This window comes from Solanum stenotomum, chromosome 2, assembly GCF_019186545.1.
Source record: "Solanum stenotomum isolate F172 chromosome 2, ASM1918654v1, whole genome shotgun sequence".
Classification (NCBI taxonomy): domain Eukaryota; kingdom Viridiplantae; phylum Streptophyta; class Magnoliopsida; order Solanales; family Solanaceae; genus Solanum; species Solanum stenotomum.
Genome location: NC_064283.1, coordinates 6007678 through 6019948, shown reverse-complemented (window position 1 = coordinate 6019948; position 12271 = coordinate 6007678). Strand labels below are relative to the sequence as shown.

The 12271-nt window shown below is 36.3% G+C and overlaps 2 protein-coding genes across 2 annotated transcripts in view; both read left to right on the top strand.

Moving 5' to 3' along the window:
* Window positions 1-11847, top strand: part of LOC125857022 (uncharacterized) — a 34175-nt gene extending 22328 nt beyond the window's left edge. Inside the window, exons 13-27 of the mRNA XM_049536691.1 lie at window positions 34-81; window positions 206-349; window positions 2528-2692; window positions 2773-2835; window positions 3205-3315; window positions 3404-3487; window positions 3576-3623; window positions 4859-4933; window positions 5303-5398; window positions 5659-5739; window positions 5815-5886; window positions 9669-9713; window positions 9799-9882; window positions 9978-10081; window positions 10431-11847. Of these exons, the coding sequence (XP_049392648.1) occupies window positions 34-81; window positions 206-349; window positions 2528-2692; window positions 2773-2835; window positions 3205-3315; window positions 3404-3487; window positions 3576-3623; window positions 4859-4933; window positions 5303-5398; window positions 5659-5739; window positions 5815-5886; window positions 9669-9713; window positions 9799-9882; window positions 9978-10081; window positions 10431-10548 (1338 nt within the window). The 3' untranslated portion in view covers window positions 10549-11847. The remainder of the gene's footprint in view (window positions 1-33; window positions 82-205; window positions 350-2527; window positions 2693-2772; window positions 2836-3204; window positions 3316-3403; window positions 3488-3575; window positions 3624-4858; window positions 4934-5302; window positions 5399-5658; window positions 5740-5814; window positions 5887-9668; window positions 9714-9798; window positions 9883-9977; window positions 10082-10430) is intronic.
* The window catches only part of LOC125857039 (Werner Syndrome-like exonuclease), a 153237-nt gene that overhangs the window by 126628 nt on the left and 14338 nt on the right, over window positions 1-12271 (top strand). The window lies entirely within an intron of this gene.

Sequence of the window (12271 nt, the reverse complement as noted above, 5' to 3'; positions counted from 1 at the left end):
AGTGCACTCATTAAAGTTCATGCTTTCACGCAGTGTGCTATTCACCCTCAGGACGAGGTCCGAGCAAAAGCTATTCGCCTGGTATGCAACTTGTGACTGTTTTGTGTTGCTGGCTGTGGGTTTTCACCTGCTGGTGACCATTCTTTATGATTCTTATCTACGGATTATTGTATCTGGATCGCTAAAATGTTGTAACTCTTGATAGGTGTCAAACAAACTTTACGTGGTTGGTGACATTTCAGATAATATCGAGCAGTATGCTAAGAATATGTTCTTGTCAGCTGTAGACCAGCATGTCACAGATGCAGAATATTCCCAGTCTGGAACTTTGGTTCAGAGAACAGGAGAGGTATGTTCTTATTTTTGTGTTTGCCAATAAATTCTCTCTGATTTTGGCTTTGTTGGATGTCTGTGCGAGTATATTTATAACAAAATAGGGTTTATGATCTTGGTTCCTCTTTTCTTTTTGTTCTGTCTGCATTTGTTCCTTTAGTATTTGGTCTTGAAGTTGTTGTTTGAGGACTGATTGATTTTAGAGGGTTCTGGTGGTTCCTTTATGGAAATTGTTTGTGGGTGGAGCCTCGTGTTCATGTTTGAGTCTCTTCTTTGGTTATTTCATGTCAGCTTGACCAGATTGCAGTGACTTGGAACTTTTTTTTAATAAATAATATTTAAATATGAGTTGGGATGTGATTCATGTAAATGAATTTGATAATTAAATAGATGTACTAGAAGATGAGAATTTTTGCATTGTAGGAATATGTAAGCTTGTTTGCTAGTTTGTGGTCAAAAAATGAAGTTTCACTAGCGAAATATGAAATAAGACGTGCAATTTTGAAAAAGTGAATATTATTTTTCATGTTTCACCTTTATCCTTGCACAACTAAGATATTTTCTTTTATAGGTAAAATACAAATCATGTAGTTTAACTGAGAATCACTGGCTTTTGAGACAACTTATAGCGTGTTTGGCCAAATCAAAAGTACTTCATGTGAGAATTTTCAAAGGAAGATCAAACTCCATTCAAATGATCAAAGGGAAATGCATTTCTACTTTATGCTTTTGGTGTAAAGAGCAATGTATAGTAAATGAAATACAGATAGTGGATTTCTTAGGCTTATTGTAATTAGCTATCTATGTAAGCACACTTTTGGAGGTGGCTAGCGTACCCTTAATACTGAAGAATACATGTTACCAATTTTATTTTATTTTAAAAAAAACTTCATGTGAGAAGAAATTTGTGTATGGCCAAAAAATTTTAAAAGCACTTTTGAACTGCTATTAGTGTTTGGCCAAGCATTTTCAAAGTGCTTATTAGTGTATTTTTCTCAAAAGTGCTTTTGGAGAAAAGCTACCTAAATAGCTTCTAAAAAACAGTTTCAGCTATTCCCTAGAGCACTTATTTTCTCCCAAAAACTTGGCCAAACACCTTACCTTTTAAAAATAAGCACTTTTGGCCTCCCAAAAGCTTGGCCAAACAGGCTATTAGTTTGCAAGTCTACTAAATTCTGTGATTCTATTTCAAAGAATTATATTCAAAGTATTTAGATTAGTTATTTTACCTGGAAGTAGCAGTAGTTGCTAAGGACTTAAAAACATTAGAACTTCTCGTTTTCACTATGAGGAGGAATGTATATTCTATTTTTTTTTCTGTTTAAATGCATGTTGTTCAATAGTTAATTCTTTTTCGGTACAAGGAAAAGGTTTTCTTGAAAAATTAGTGGTTTTCTTACTTATTTTCTTGTGTTTGGTACGTAAGCAAAAAATAGTACTTTTAAAAGCATTTGTATATAATCTAGGCAAATATTGTGAGTGTGGGTGTGGGGGTGGGAGTGAAGATGAGGTGTGTTGGAGGGTGGAGGACTCTATCAATATGGAAATCCACTTGTGAGAACTTGTTTTCCTTACTTCCATTAGGGAAGTCATTTACCTCATTGTTAAGGAACTCGTTTTCCTAGAGAATATGCTTTCTAAAATTTTTGACCAACCGAACATTAGAAAACATTTCCTCCATACCGAATACACCATAACAATTGCTCAAAATGGTGTTGGGAAAGCAATCTTGTTATTCTTGTTTGATTCAAGAACACCAAAATATATCCGTGGACACATCTGAGCTAATATTTTTATTCATTGATGGGACAAAAATTACGACCTGCTTAAAGGCTTTGTTGTTGAGAATTTTCTTCTATAGTGGAACTTGTTATACATGAATCTGTCCAGAGTCAGTTTTCAATTCTTGGATGTTTTAGATGTGTATCAAATTCCTGAAATGATAAATTAGCTTTTATGTTGCTGCATGACTTTGTAACTAGGTCAGTGAAGTCCAATATATGGATTGAAGAAAGAGAATTTTCTATTTCTGGACTCCAATAAGTTGAGGAGCTCTTGCCTTCTGAAATTGTTTGCTTAAACTATCCTTGCTGTACCGTTTCTCCTTCTATGTTTGATAAATTCCTCTTAACCTAAAAAATTATAATTTTCCTTGAATTTGATTATTATCCTAAGATAAGAATATGATTATCAGACAGGAAATCAGGAAGCCTCAGTTAGTGGTTCTCAGATTTCAGGGCCAGGATTCTTTGAAAATGATTTTGTTAAGACTGCAGCATCTGATTCTCAAAGTGATTCAGAGTTGTCTTTAGCTCAAGCTCAGCGGCTTATCTCATTATTTTTTGCTCTATGCACTAAGGTTTGGACAAGTTTATAAGTGCAAGGATATATGTTGAATGTGCACTTACGATGATGCTGACCGGGTAGCTTTTCCTGCAGAAATTCAGTCTTCTCCACCTTGTATTTGATACCTATGCACGTGCTCCTAAGGCAGTTAAGCAGGTCTGTTTTTTTATTGTGCTCCTCTCTTACAATCCTAATAGCCGACTTAATAATGGTTTGTTTGAGATGAATTAATCATTCACCCCGATAGAACCATGAATAGGCCAGCAATAATTTGACTGTCATTTTATCAAAATAATCTGGATTAGTTAGGCCTCAGAAACCCAAAAAAAGAAGTAAAACTAGCATTTTGATGATCTACTCCCAATTTAATTTTTCCAAGATGAGCTTTAATGAGGATCTACATTGGTCTTCTGGAGCACTATTAACAATCTCTATTAACTTGTACTGAACTTCTTGTATTGCTCTTCTTGTTGCACTCATTTCAGTTGGTTGACATTCCTTCTATTAACTTTTGATCTGGTACAGGCTGTTCACCGTCATATGCCTGTTCTTATTAGGGCTATAGGCTCTTCATGTTCTGAACTGCTTCATATAATATCTGATCCACCTCAAGGCTGTGAAAATCTTTTGACACAGGTAGATTACTACACCTCACATTTTAATTATTGCTTTTCATCTTGAACTCTCTTCCTAATCATGATGCCATTGTTTTGTTCACTGCAAGGTGCTTCATATTCTCTCTGAAGGGACAACTCCTCCGCCTGACTTAGTTGCAGTTGTCAAGCGGTTATATGAAACTAAACTGAAGGTTTAGCATCTTTCTTTTTGTTTTCTTGATAGCTCTCTCAATCAGAAACTTCGCAGTTCCACCAGTGATACCCTAAATTGTTTTGTAGGATGCAACTATTCTTATTCCAGTGCTCTCTTCATATTCTAAGAGTGAGGTATTCTTCAGATTATTGTGCATTTTTATTCTACACGCATTTTCAGTTTTCTTTTCTGTGACTAAATAATGATATGTGATATCTCCCTCACTTACCGTGAATGACATATCTGTTCCTTTTGTTCTCTATTTGTTATCCTTTTAACTTAACTATAATATATCACACTATGTCCATTTTAATTTGCTGGCTCAAAGGGAGTTCCTGTTATGTCCAGGGTTTTCCTGATAAAGATTGTGTCTGGTTAACTTGGCACACTTTTGGGATTTTGTTCAGGTCTTGGTTATGAATTATCCTTTCTTAAATAAATATTCGTAGTTTTGTGAGCAAATCTATATTTTTTCTTAAAAAAATATCTTCAATTTAACTATATAAAACGTACTAGTCCGTTTCAATTTGTTTGTCTTTACTTTTCAGTCCGTTTTAAAGAGAATGCCTCCGTCCTTTCTTGACACTCTTGAATTCAACTTTCTTGAGAATATCTTTAGTTTAAGCTCACAAGATTCAGAAGTTCTCTTACTTAAACTCCTTGCCAAGTCCAAACCAGACAAACAAATTGAAACGGAGGGAGTAGTTAGCAGAGGTCTGTGGTATTTCCTTGTGTAAAAGGATTACTTTTGCATTAGCTCTCTCTCGTTGGGTAATTACTAAGGTGAAAGCCGCTCTCTCGGAAGTCAGTTCCCTCGCCATATAGTGGGGCTGGTCCAAAAAACTCGCTTGAACTGCCAAGACTTGTTTTTTTTTGGTGGGAAGGCCCTTCTAGAATTACGTTTAACGTCCCTTTATGACTTCCCTGATTTGTGGCTCAGGTTGATTCCAAACTGCACTCAAGGTAGGACATTTCCCCCCAGGGACAATCACATCTCCAATTATATAGAATTTCACTTCTTTATTCCATATTTCTTTTCTTACTGATTGAATTCAGTTAGATAGAGGAATATTCGATCAAATCCTTAGTCTGATAGGTGGATAGTATACATTCAATACGGACAATACATTGAGATGAAAGACGGTAGAATTGAAATCTTATGTCAAAAAACTATGTGCAGATGGTACGAACTTGCCTAAACCTTGAACAACACAAATCATCTTTTTCTTTATTGAATGATTGGCTCAATAGCATTCCTCCTTGGTTTCCTCCTGATGTGATAGTGAAATACTTGATATCTTTTCCTTTCAACTACTGCACTTTATTCGGAAAGACTAACTTTTTATGAGTCTTTTTGTTTTTGTATTAGGTTCTACCTATTTTCCCAAGTCTTGTTGCTCTCCCACTGGATAAGTTTCAGCTTGCCCTGGCTCGGATATTACAGGTTTGATTGGATTTTACATTCAATAGATGTTTTACCTCTCCGTAATTTTTGGTACCTTCTGATTTCTGTGATAATGACTGTTATGTTCATTCCATTTAACCATGTTAGTCTTCTCATCTTCATTGCCGTGATCAACTCTTTCTTCTGAATATCATGCTCATTCAAATTATATTATGTTTTGAGTTTTTCTTTATTTTTCTTAGGTCAGTGATTTTGTGGTTCTTTAATCAAAGTCCACTCGTAACTTTATTGTTTAATAATCAGTTGACAAAAATTCATCACCTGATGCCCCACTGCTAGTAAAGAATTCCATATTACTTGTTGTAATCTGATAATCTGATAAAAGGTCCTTTACTTGATTCATGGCAGGGTTCTGCCCATACTGGTCCAGCACTGACCCCAGCAGAAGTGCTGGTCGCAATACATGATATAAATCCTGACAGGGATGGCCTTCCGCTAAAAAAGGTATGCGATCTTCCACTTCCACTTCCACTAGTCTTTGGCTTGATGGTTGTTGCATGTGAACTTATTGCAGCATGTAGAAATTCATTGTTATCTTGCCCTCAGGTTCTTTGCCATGTATTTCCTCAATTGCATGATTCCCTTGTTTCCTGTTGAATTCTGTTTCTTCTCCCTGTTCCTTACTACAGATTCAGGACATAGTGAAAATGCCTTGGCAGAATTACATACTGATTTGGTGACACTTTAATGCTATTATCTTTCAGATAACAGATGCTTGCTCAGCTTGTTTCGAGCAGCGGACTGTTTTCACGCAACAGGTCCTGGCGAAAGCCTTGAGACAAATGGTATGGAACAAATGCATATAGTAGATAGAGATGGTATGGATAATCTTCTGATCTCTGCAATACTCATTTAATCAGGTTGATCAGACTCCTCTCCCGCTGCTCTTCATGAGGACAGTGATTCAGGCCATTGACGCTTTTCCTACTCTGGTAAATCACTGCTCCTGTTGTTATATTGTATATTAATCAGTTGGGTGCACGTAACTATGTTCCAGCCTTTTTACACTGTTGAGAACACAATTAACTAATAAAAGTGTGCTCTCTCTATCAGTTGGGTGCACGTAACTAATAAAAGTGTGCTCTCTCTAACAACTTAAGCTTTTAGATTAGATGGTCACACACTTCAACATGGTATCGGAACAAGTAGAGGTCCTGGGATCGAATCTCAGAGCCACCCATATCAAAAAGAACTTCCACGTGCTTGGCCCATAAAAAAATCAGGCCCGCATGTGAGGGGGCGTGTTGAGAATAGTGGCAGATCCAGGATTTTCATTCAGGGGATTCGAAAAATAATAATATAAACGTGTGAATAAGCCAACAAAATACAATTCCAAGGAAGTACTAGTATATAGTTTATAAGTACATAAAGTTAGTTCTATTAGCTTAGACCTTTTAGCACGTTTGGATTTTTTTGGGTTTAAATCTACTCTTTTTAAAAAAGAAAAACAAAAAACATGAAAGATTGGTTCTGAAACTAAATGAAGAGAAGGTTAAAAAATAAAATGACCACAATGGGATTCGAACCTTGGACGTGAGGGCCAATCTAAAAGGAAATCTACCTCGATGAATGCATAGATCCATTAATATCATTGGAAGCTCTTGATACCACCCGCTGGTTTTTAAAAGACGATGCAACCAAAAGGGCTGAAGTATTGATTAGAAGTCTCTCAGCAATTTTATTAAGCATAAGAGGTCTTTAAATAGTCAGCTTAAAACAAAAAACTTGCATACTTTGAAATTCAAAAAAACTAAAATACCTCAACAAATTAATCAAAACCTGATAGAAATTTAAAGTTCAAATTATTCTAAAACTACCAATTTATTATGCTAAAAATTATTGTAGCAACTAAAACAAATTTCAACAATTAGAATATGTGAGTTTATGGGTGTGACTTAACGTCTCAGGCTTCATCTTTTTTATGTTTGTTCAATGTGGGACAACAACAAGGACAACACTGTACTAGCTATCTAACACCCACCCCTCAAGCATATACATCGGATGTGTCGAGCATGGTACATATGCAGGTAGTGGAGGACTTGTGATAAATTTGGTTAATAGGTATACAAGTTGACCATTGGACTTTACAGATCATGTTACAATATTTTCGGAGAATATTTTCTCTGACAAAGTGATCGTGAATCTCTGTGTTCGGTCTTCTCCTGGAACACTGGAATTGAAGCGATATGCCGCGTCGTTTGATTATTACAAACAAGTTCCATCAGAGTGATTCTTCAAATTTCAATTCTTTCCACAGTCGTTTGATCCAGATGAGTTCACATGTAGCAACTACCATGATTCGATATTCAGCTTCTACATAGGTCTTGCACCACAATTGGTTCGTACTCATTCAGGAGATCAAATTGCCTCCAATGTAAGGATGGCAAAAGGGTAGGGGCAGGGCAGTTGCGGGGAAAACCCGCATAAACCCGTGAACACTACAACCCTCCTCTCCCTGCCCTGCCCCTCCCCACACGACAAAATATATATTTTTAACCCACCCTGCATAATTATTTTTTATCATCACGATGTAGTATTACATTGCGATTTTTTTTCTCTTTTTTATTTAGTCATTTATCTTTCGCTTTTGCTTGTCAAATTCTCTGATCAGTTTACTGCTTTAACATTTATCATAAGTATATTTATATGACTTGTATAAGTCAAAGGGTACTTATATTATGAACCTAGAAAAACATTCATTCCTCTTCTCTGTAACAGCTTGACAGGAAGAAACAAGGAACTAAAAAATATCAAGTATCTTGAATTTTTCTTGTTTTTTTTATAAAGAATAACAATTGGGAAGAGAGGAAAAATTGTTTTTTGATTTCTTCTAATATTAGTATCATTTTAACCTTGTGAGTTACATAAATACTGAATGAAAAGAAAATTTGATTTCAAGTTAATGAACAAAATTTAGTAAGTTGCAAAACTGTGAAGATCATTGATCCGTAAAACTGTTCAGGTAAAAATTATGGAACTGTTTTGTTCCAAAATGTGGAGGGAGGGAACCTGCAACCAACGCCCCCCCCCCCCAACTCCACCCTGTATAATGCAAAACCCGCCACACCCCATTGCCATCCCTACACCAATGAGAACACAATGTCCAGAGATAGAGTGTCTATCAGTAGATTACCATGCTAAATTAGCATCTGAATACCTGACAATCATGTCCTTGATACTCATACAATAACCCTTTACTTAGTGAATCTTATATACTGAAAGATGCATGCTATTGCATCCCAATGAGCTTCACATGGAGAATCTAGAAACTGAGTGACAAAACTCATTGAAAAGGTGATATCAGGTAAGCTACAGTGAGATAATATAACTTGCCTACTAATCTCCTGTATCTCCCAGGGTCACTGAGCAGCTCCTTTGAATCAGGTAGAAGTTTGAGACTTGTTTTTATAGGGGTAGCAATGGATCTACAATTTGTCATCATCATGCCAAGTATTTTGCATGCCTTGAACTACTTTAATACCTTGGAAATATAGTGATTTGCCTTGAATCCTTAGTATGAAATGCTGAAAGAGATCATTTCAAGCTATCAATGCCCTCTTGGTTAGTGCCGACAATAACTAAAATCAATGTATACTACCAACTAAATACAAAGATATAAAGCTGAGTATTGATGTGCAGAGGGATCAGCTTCGCTAATGAATGATCCCCGTTTATTCTATTTCTGCACTTTTTCTAAACCATACTCAAGGAGAATGTTTTAAATCATTTAGAGCTGTGCAACTGTAATAAAGTTTACGAGATTCTCCGAGCAACAAAACCCGACAATTTCTCTAACTCTTCCTCAAGATCAACATGAAGAAAAACATTCTTGGGAAATTCTCATGTCCATTTCTTGATGGGTGTAGATATTATCTATTAGATTAAATTCTCCGGCTTATTCCCTACGGACAGGAGAAGCCACTAATCATGAGAATGCTTCCTAGTAGGAGAACAGTAAAGGCAGAAAGGGTGAGAGGAGCTTCTCATCTGGCAGCAGAAATATCAACATTTATGGCACTCGATCTGCTTTTTGTTTAGTGATGAAGATTATGTTGCCACCTTAAAAGAAACTGAATAATATGCATAAATTCTCTTTTGTGTGCCTTATATTCCTTTTTGCTTTCTTCACAAGTGCATGTTCAAATTGGCTACTTCTCTTCTCTATTTTCTCCTGTTCAATATACATATAAACACATATACACATAAGTTGACACATCTTAGCATCTTGATTTATTTTTGGATAAAGTTATTCTTCCATGTCTCTTAGTTTCCATTCCTTTGGCCTACCATATTAAGCACAAAGGGGTAATGTTGAAGACATAAGCGAATAAAAACTACTTCTTGAATAACTCAAGCTCTTAGATGAGATGGTCACACAGTTAAACACCGAATATTGGTCTTGGATTTTGAAAACTATATAATCCAAGATATGTAATCCGTCTTGTCTCTTTCCTTCTTTCCATTTGATTGTTGGAGGATTGGATTCCTGGATGTTTATGAACTAGCTCTGATTCAGTACTGCTGGAGCATTTCATCTACATGTTGATGCAGCTGGGCAGAACTAGAATTTTAAAGTCAACAACAGTCTGAGTATTGTGCTCATCTATTAGCATGGACATTGCTTGGACAGCGCTTCTTACTGAGCATATATTTGTTTGATGTGGAAGGAATGTAGTCAATGTGTGTGACACTGTCTTCTTTTTTTTATGTTTAGGTTGATTTTGTGATGGAGATACTCTCCAAACTTGTGGTTAGACAGGTATTTAAGCTTAGATTCCCCCTAATCACGGACTATCATTATTGCTCTACAAATGAATTGTCATCCTATCGCATATTGGATGCAGGTATGGAGGATGCCAAAATTGTGGGTGGGATTCCTAAAATGTGTCTCACAAACGCAACCACATTCCTTTCCTGTACTACTACAGGTATTGTTTGGTAATTTATAATTTTTACTATATATTGTGCATGGAGGCAACTTTATCCGTATTTTGTCTTAAAATGTGTTTGATCTTGTTTGCAGTTGCCACCACCGCAGCTTGAGAGTGCTCTAAACAAATATGTTAATCTCCGAAGTCCATTGGTTACCTTTGCTAATCAGCCAAATATTAAAACTTCACTCCCTAGGTATATTTTGTATCTGATCAACCGTTTAGTAATGTCCCATCTTTTTCTGCATTATGTCAACTGGATTTATCTCAAGTTCTTCATGGCACATGCTGCATCTATTTTTTGAGACATATTATTCTATGTTTTATGTTAAATATACCAAAGTAGAAAATTAGATTGTGTCTTTATTGGAACCTAAAATAAGAGCTAATTGCATAAGTTGTCACCGATCTGTCACACCCACGGTCCATTATGCTCAAAAAGTTTCTTCATGATTTACTTATCCAAAAAAAAAGAAGACCTTCCTCATGCTTATTACAAATTAACTAGTCTTTGTGGTCACTGGAGTTGTTTGGCATTGATGCAGATCAACCTTGGTACAACTTGGTCTTTTTATTGAACCGAGTTTGCAGCAATCACATCTCTCATCTACTGTGCATGCCTCAGAGACAGGTGCTTCTGTTCATGGAGCAACTCTAACATGATAGTGCACTTTCTTAAAGGAATGAAGCAGTGTAGTAATACACGGTGTAGGCACCAGGGCTACTGCAGCTCCTTATTGCAACAATGTGCTATGATTCTCCAGAGTCTGTAAATTGTGGCTAGTATCTGCGCCCCTTAGAAGTTGGGCTCAATCTGCTGGTAACAAGATGGCTCATGGAATGGCAGTGCCCAAAAGTTTTGAGGAGAAATCTCTCTTTGGAGAATGTATCATAAGACGTCGATTTCCCTCGCGGTTTCTTACCAGCTATATGTTTGTCATTCATTATATTTGTTTAATTTGTCTGCCTACAGGCATCCGTTGAGGTGTCTAGGCAACCAATTGGTGCTGTGGGGAGTAGCATAGCTGGTAGGTCAGGTTATTTAAAACCTTTTGTATGAGAGGGAGGCGAGCTGGAAGTGTGTAATTGTACTATAGTTTTATAGCCCCACCCCACTTCCCCCTACCCCTCCCACCACTTACTTCACTGGTGGTCGGAGTAAATGGGTTCAATTAGGGATTACAGAGTAAAGTAAAAAAAAAAAAGGAATTGCACTTTCTAGTTTCTTCCAAGAAGCTCTCAGAAGAAAACTTATTAAAAAGAAAAAGAGTTTATTTGTGAATGGATGGTAGATTTGGAGCCTTAATTAATGGTAAATTGGCCAATGGTCTAGTGATTTGGACTGTACACTTTATTCCATGGGTGGTTATACTAGTGTCTGAAATGTTATTGAAAAGTAGCAAGTTTTTACTCTTTAGTCGCTGAGACCTTTTTGCCCTTATTTGCATCATCTTCAATGCTTTTCTCGAGTTGGCCACTATTTTAGAGTTTTACTTGTAGGAATTGAAACTCTAGGGAAGTTCTTGGAGTTCAATTACTGCTACATGGTGTCTTGGGTAGTAGCGACTTTTAGTTGTTTAGGTTTCTCAATTTGATTATCTTAGTGGATTTTCAAAGATCAATGGCATGAAACATGAGACATCAATTTAAGTGCAATGGTCCAGCTCTCCATTCCCTTGTTTATCTGTTACGAAGCTCTCCCTAAATCAGTACTGCATATTTAAATAAAATGTCACATACGCTATCTCGTAAGTTTGTTAAAAGGAAAGATGGTGGCTAAAGTTCATGACAATTGAGGTGTAATAGGCAAAAGAAGGGCAAATTTAAGTCGATATTTTTCTACCCTTTTTTGGTAAATATACATAACAATACTAAATAGGAAAGGATAATAATATATTGTCCTAACTAGAACATAGAACATATTTTTTGTGGTTACTAAATTGCCCGTAATACCTTGCAAGTATATTGTTTCTTTTGTGGTGACTAGGTGGTTGCTAAAACTTATTATAATACTTTCAGTGAGCTATTGAGTTGTCATTAATAATTAACACAAATGCTTTAAAAAATTAAAACACACACAAAAGCTATAGTGGCGTACGTCGTTGCTAATACGAGTTGCATAAACTTTCAATGGCAACTTGGTCATTGCTATACTTAATACAAGTACTTTAACTGGTGACCTTTTATGGTGACATAGTCGTCGCTAATACATGATATGTGTGTTTTCAGTTGCGATCCTTTTGTGACATCATTATCGTCGCTAATACTTAGTACAAATGTTTCACTGGCGGCATAGTCGTGGCTAATACATGGTACGTAATTCAGTGGCAGCTTAGTCGTCACTAAAACACACATACAAATACTTTCAGTGGCGACTTTGTCGTCG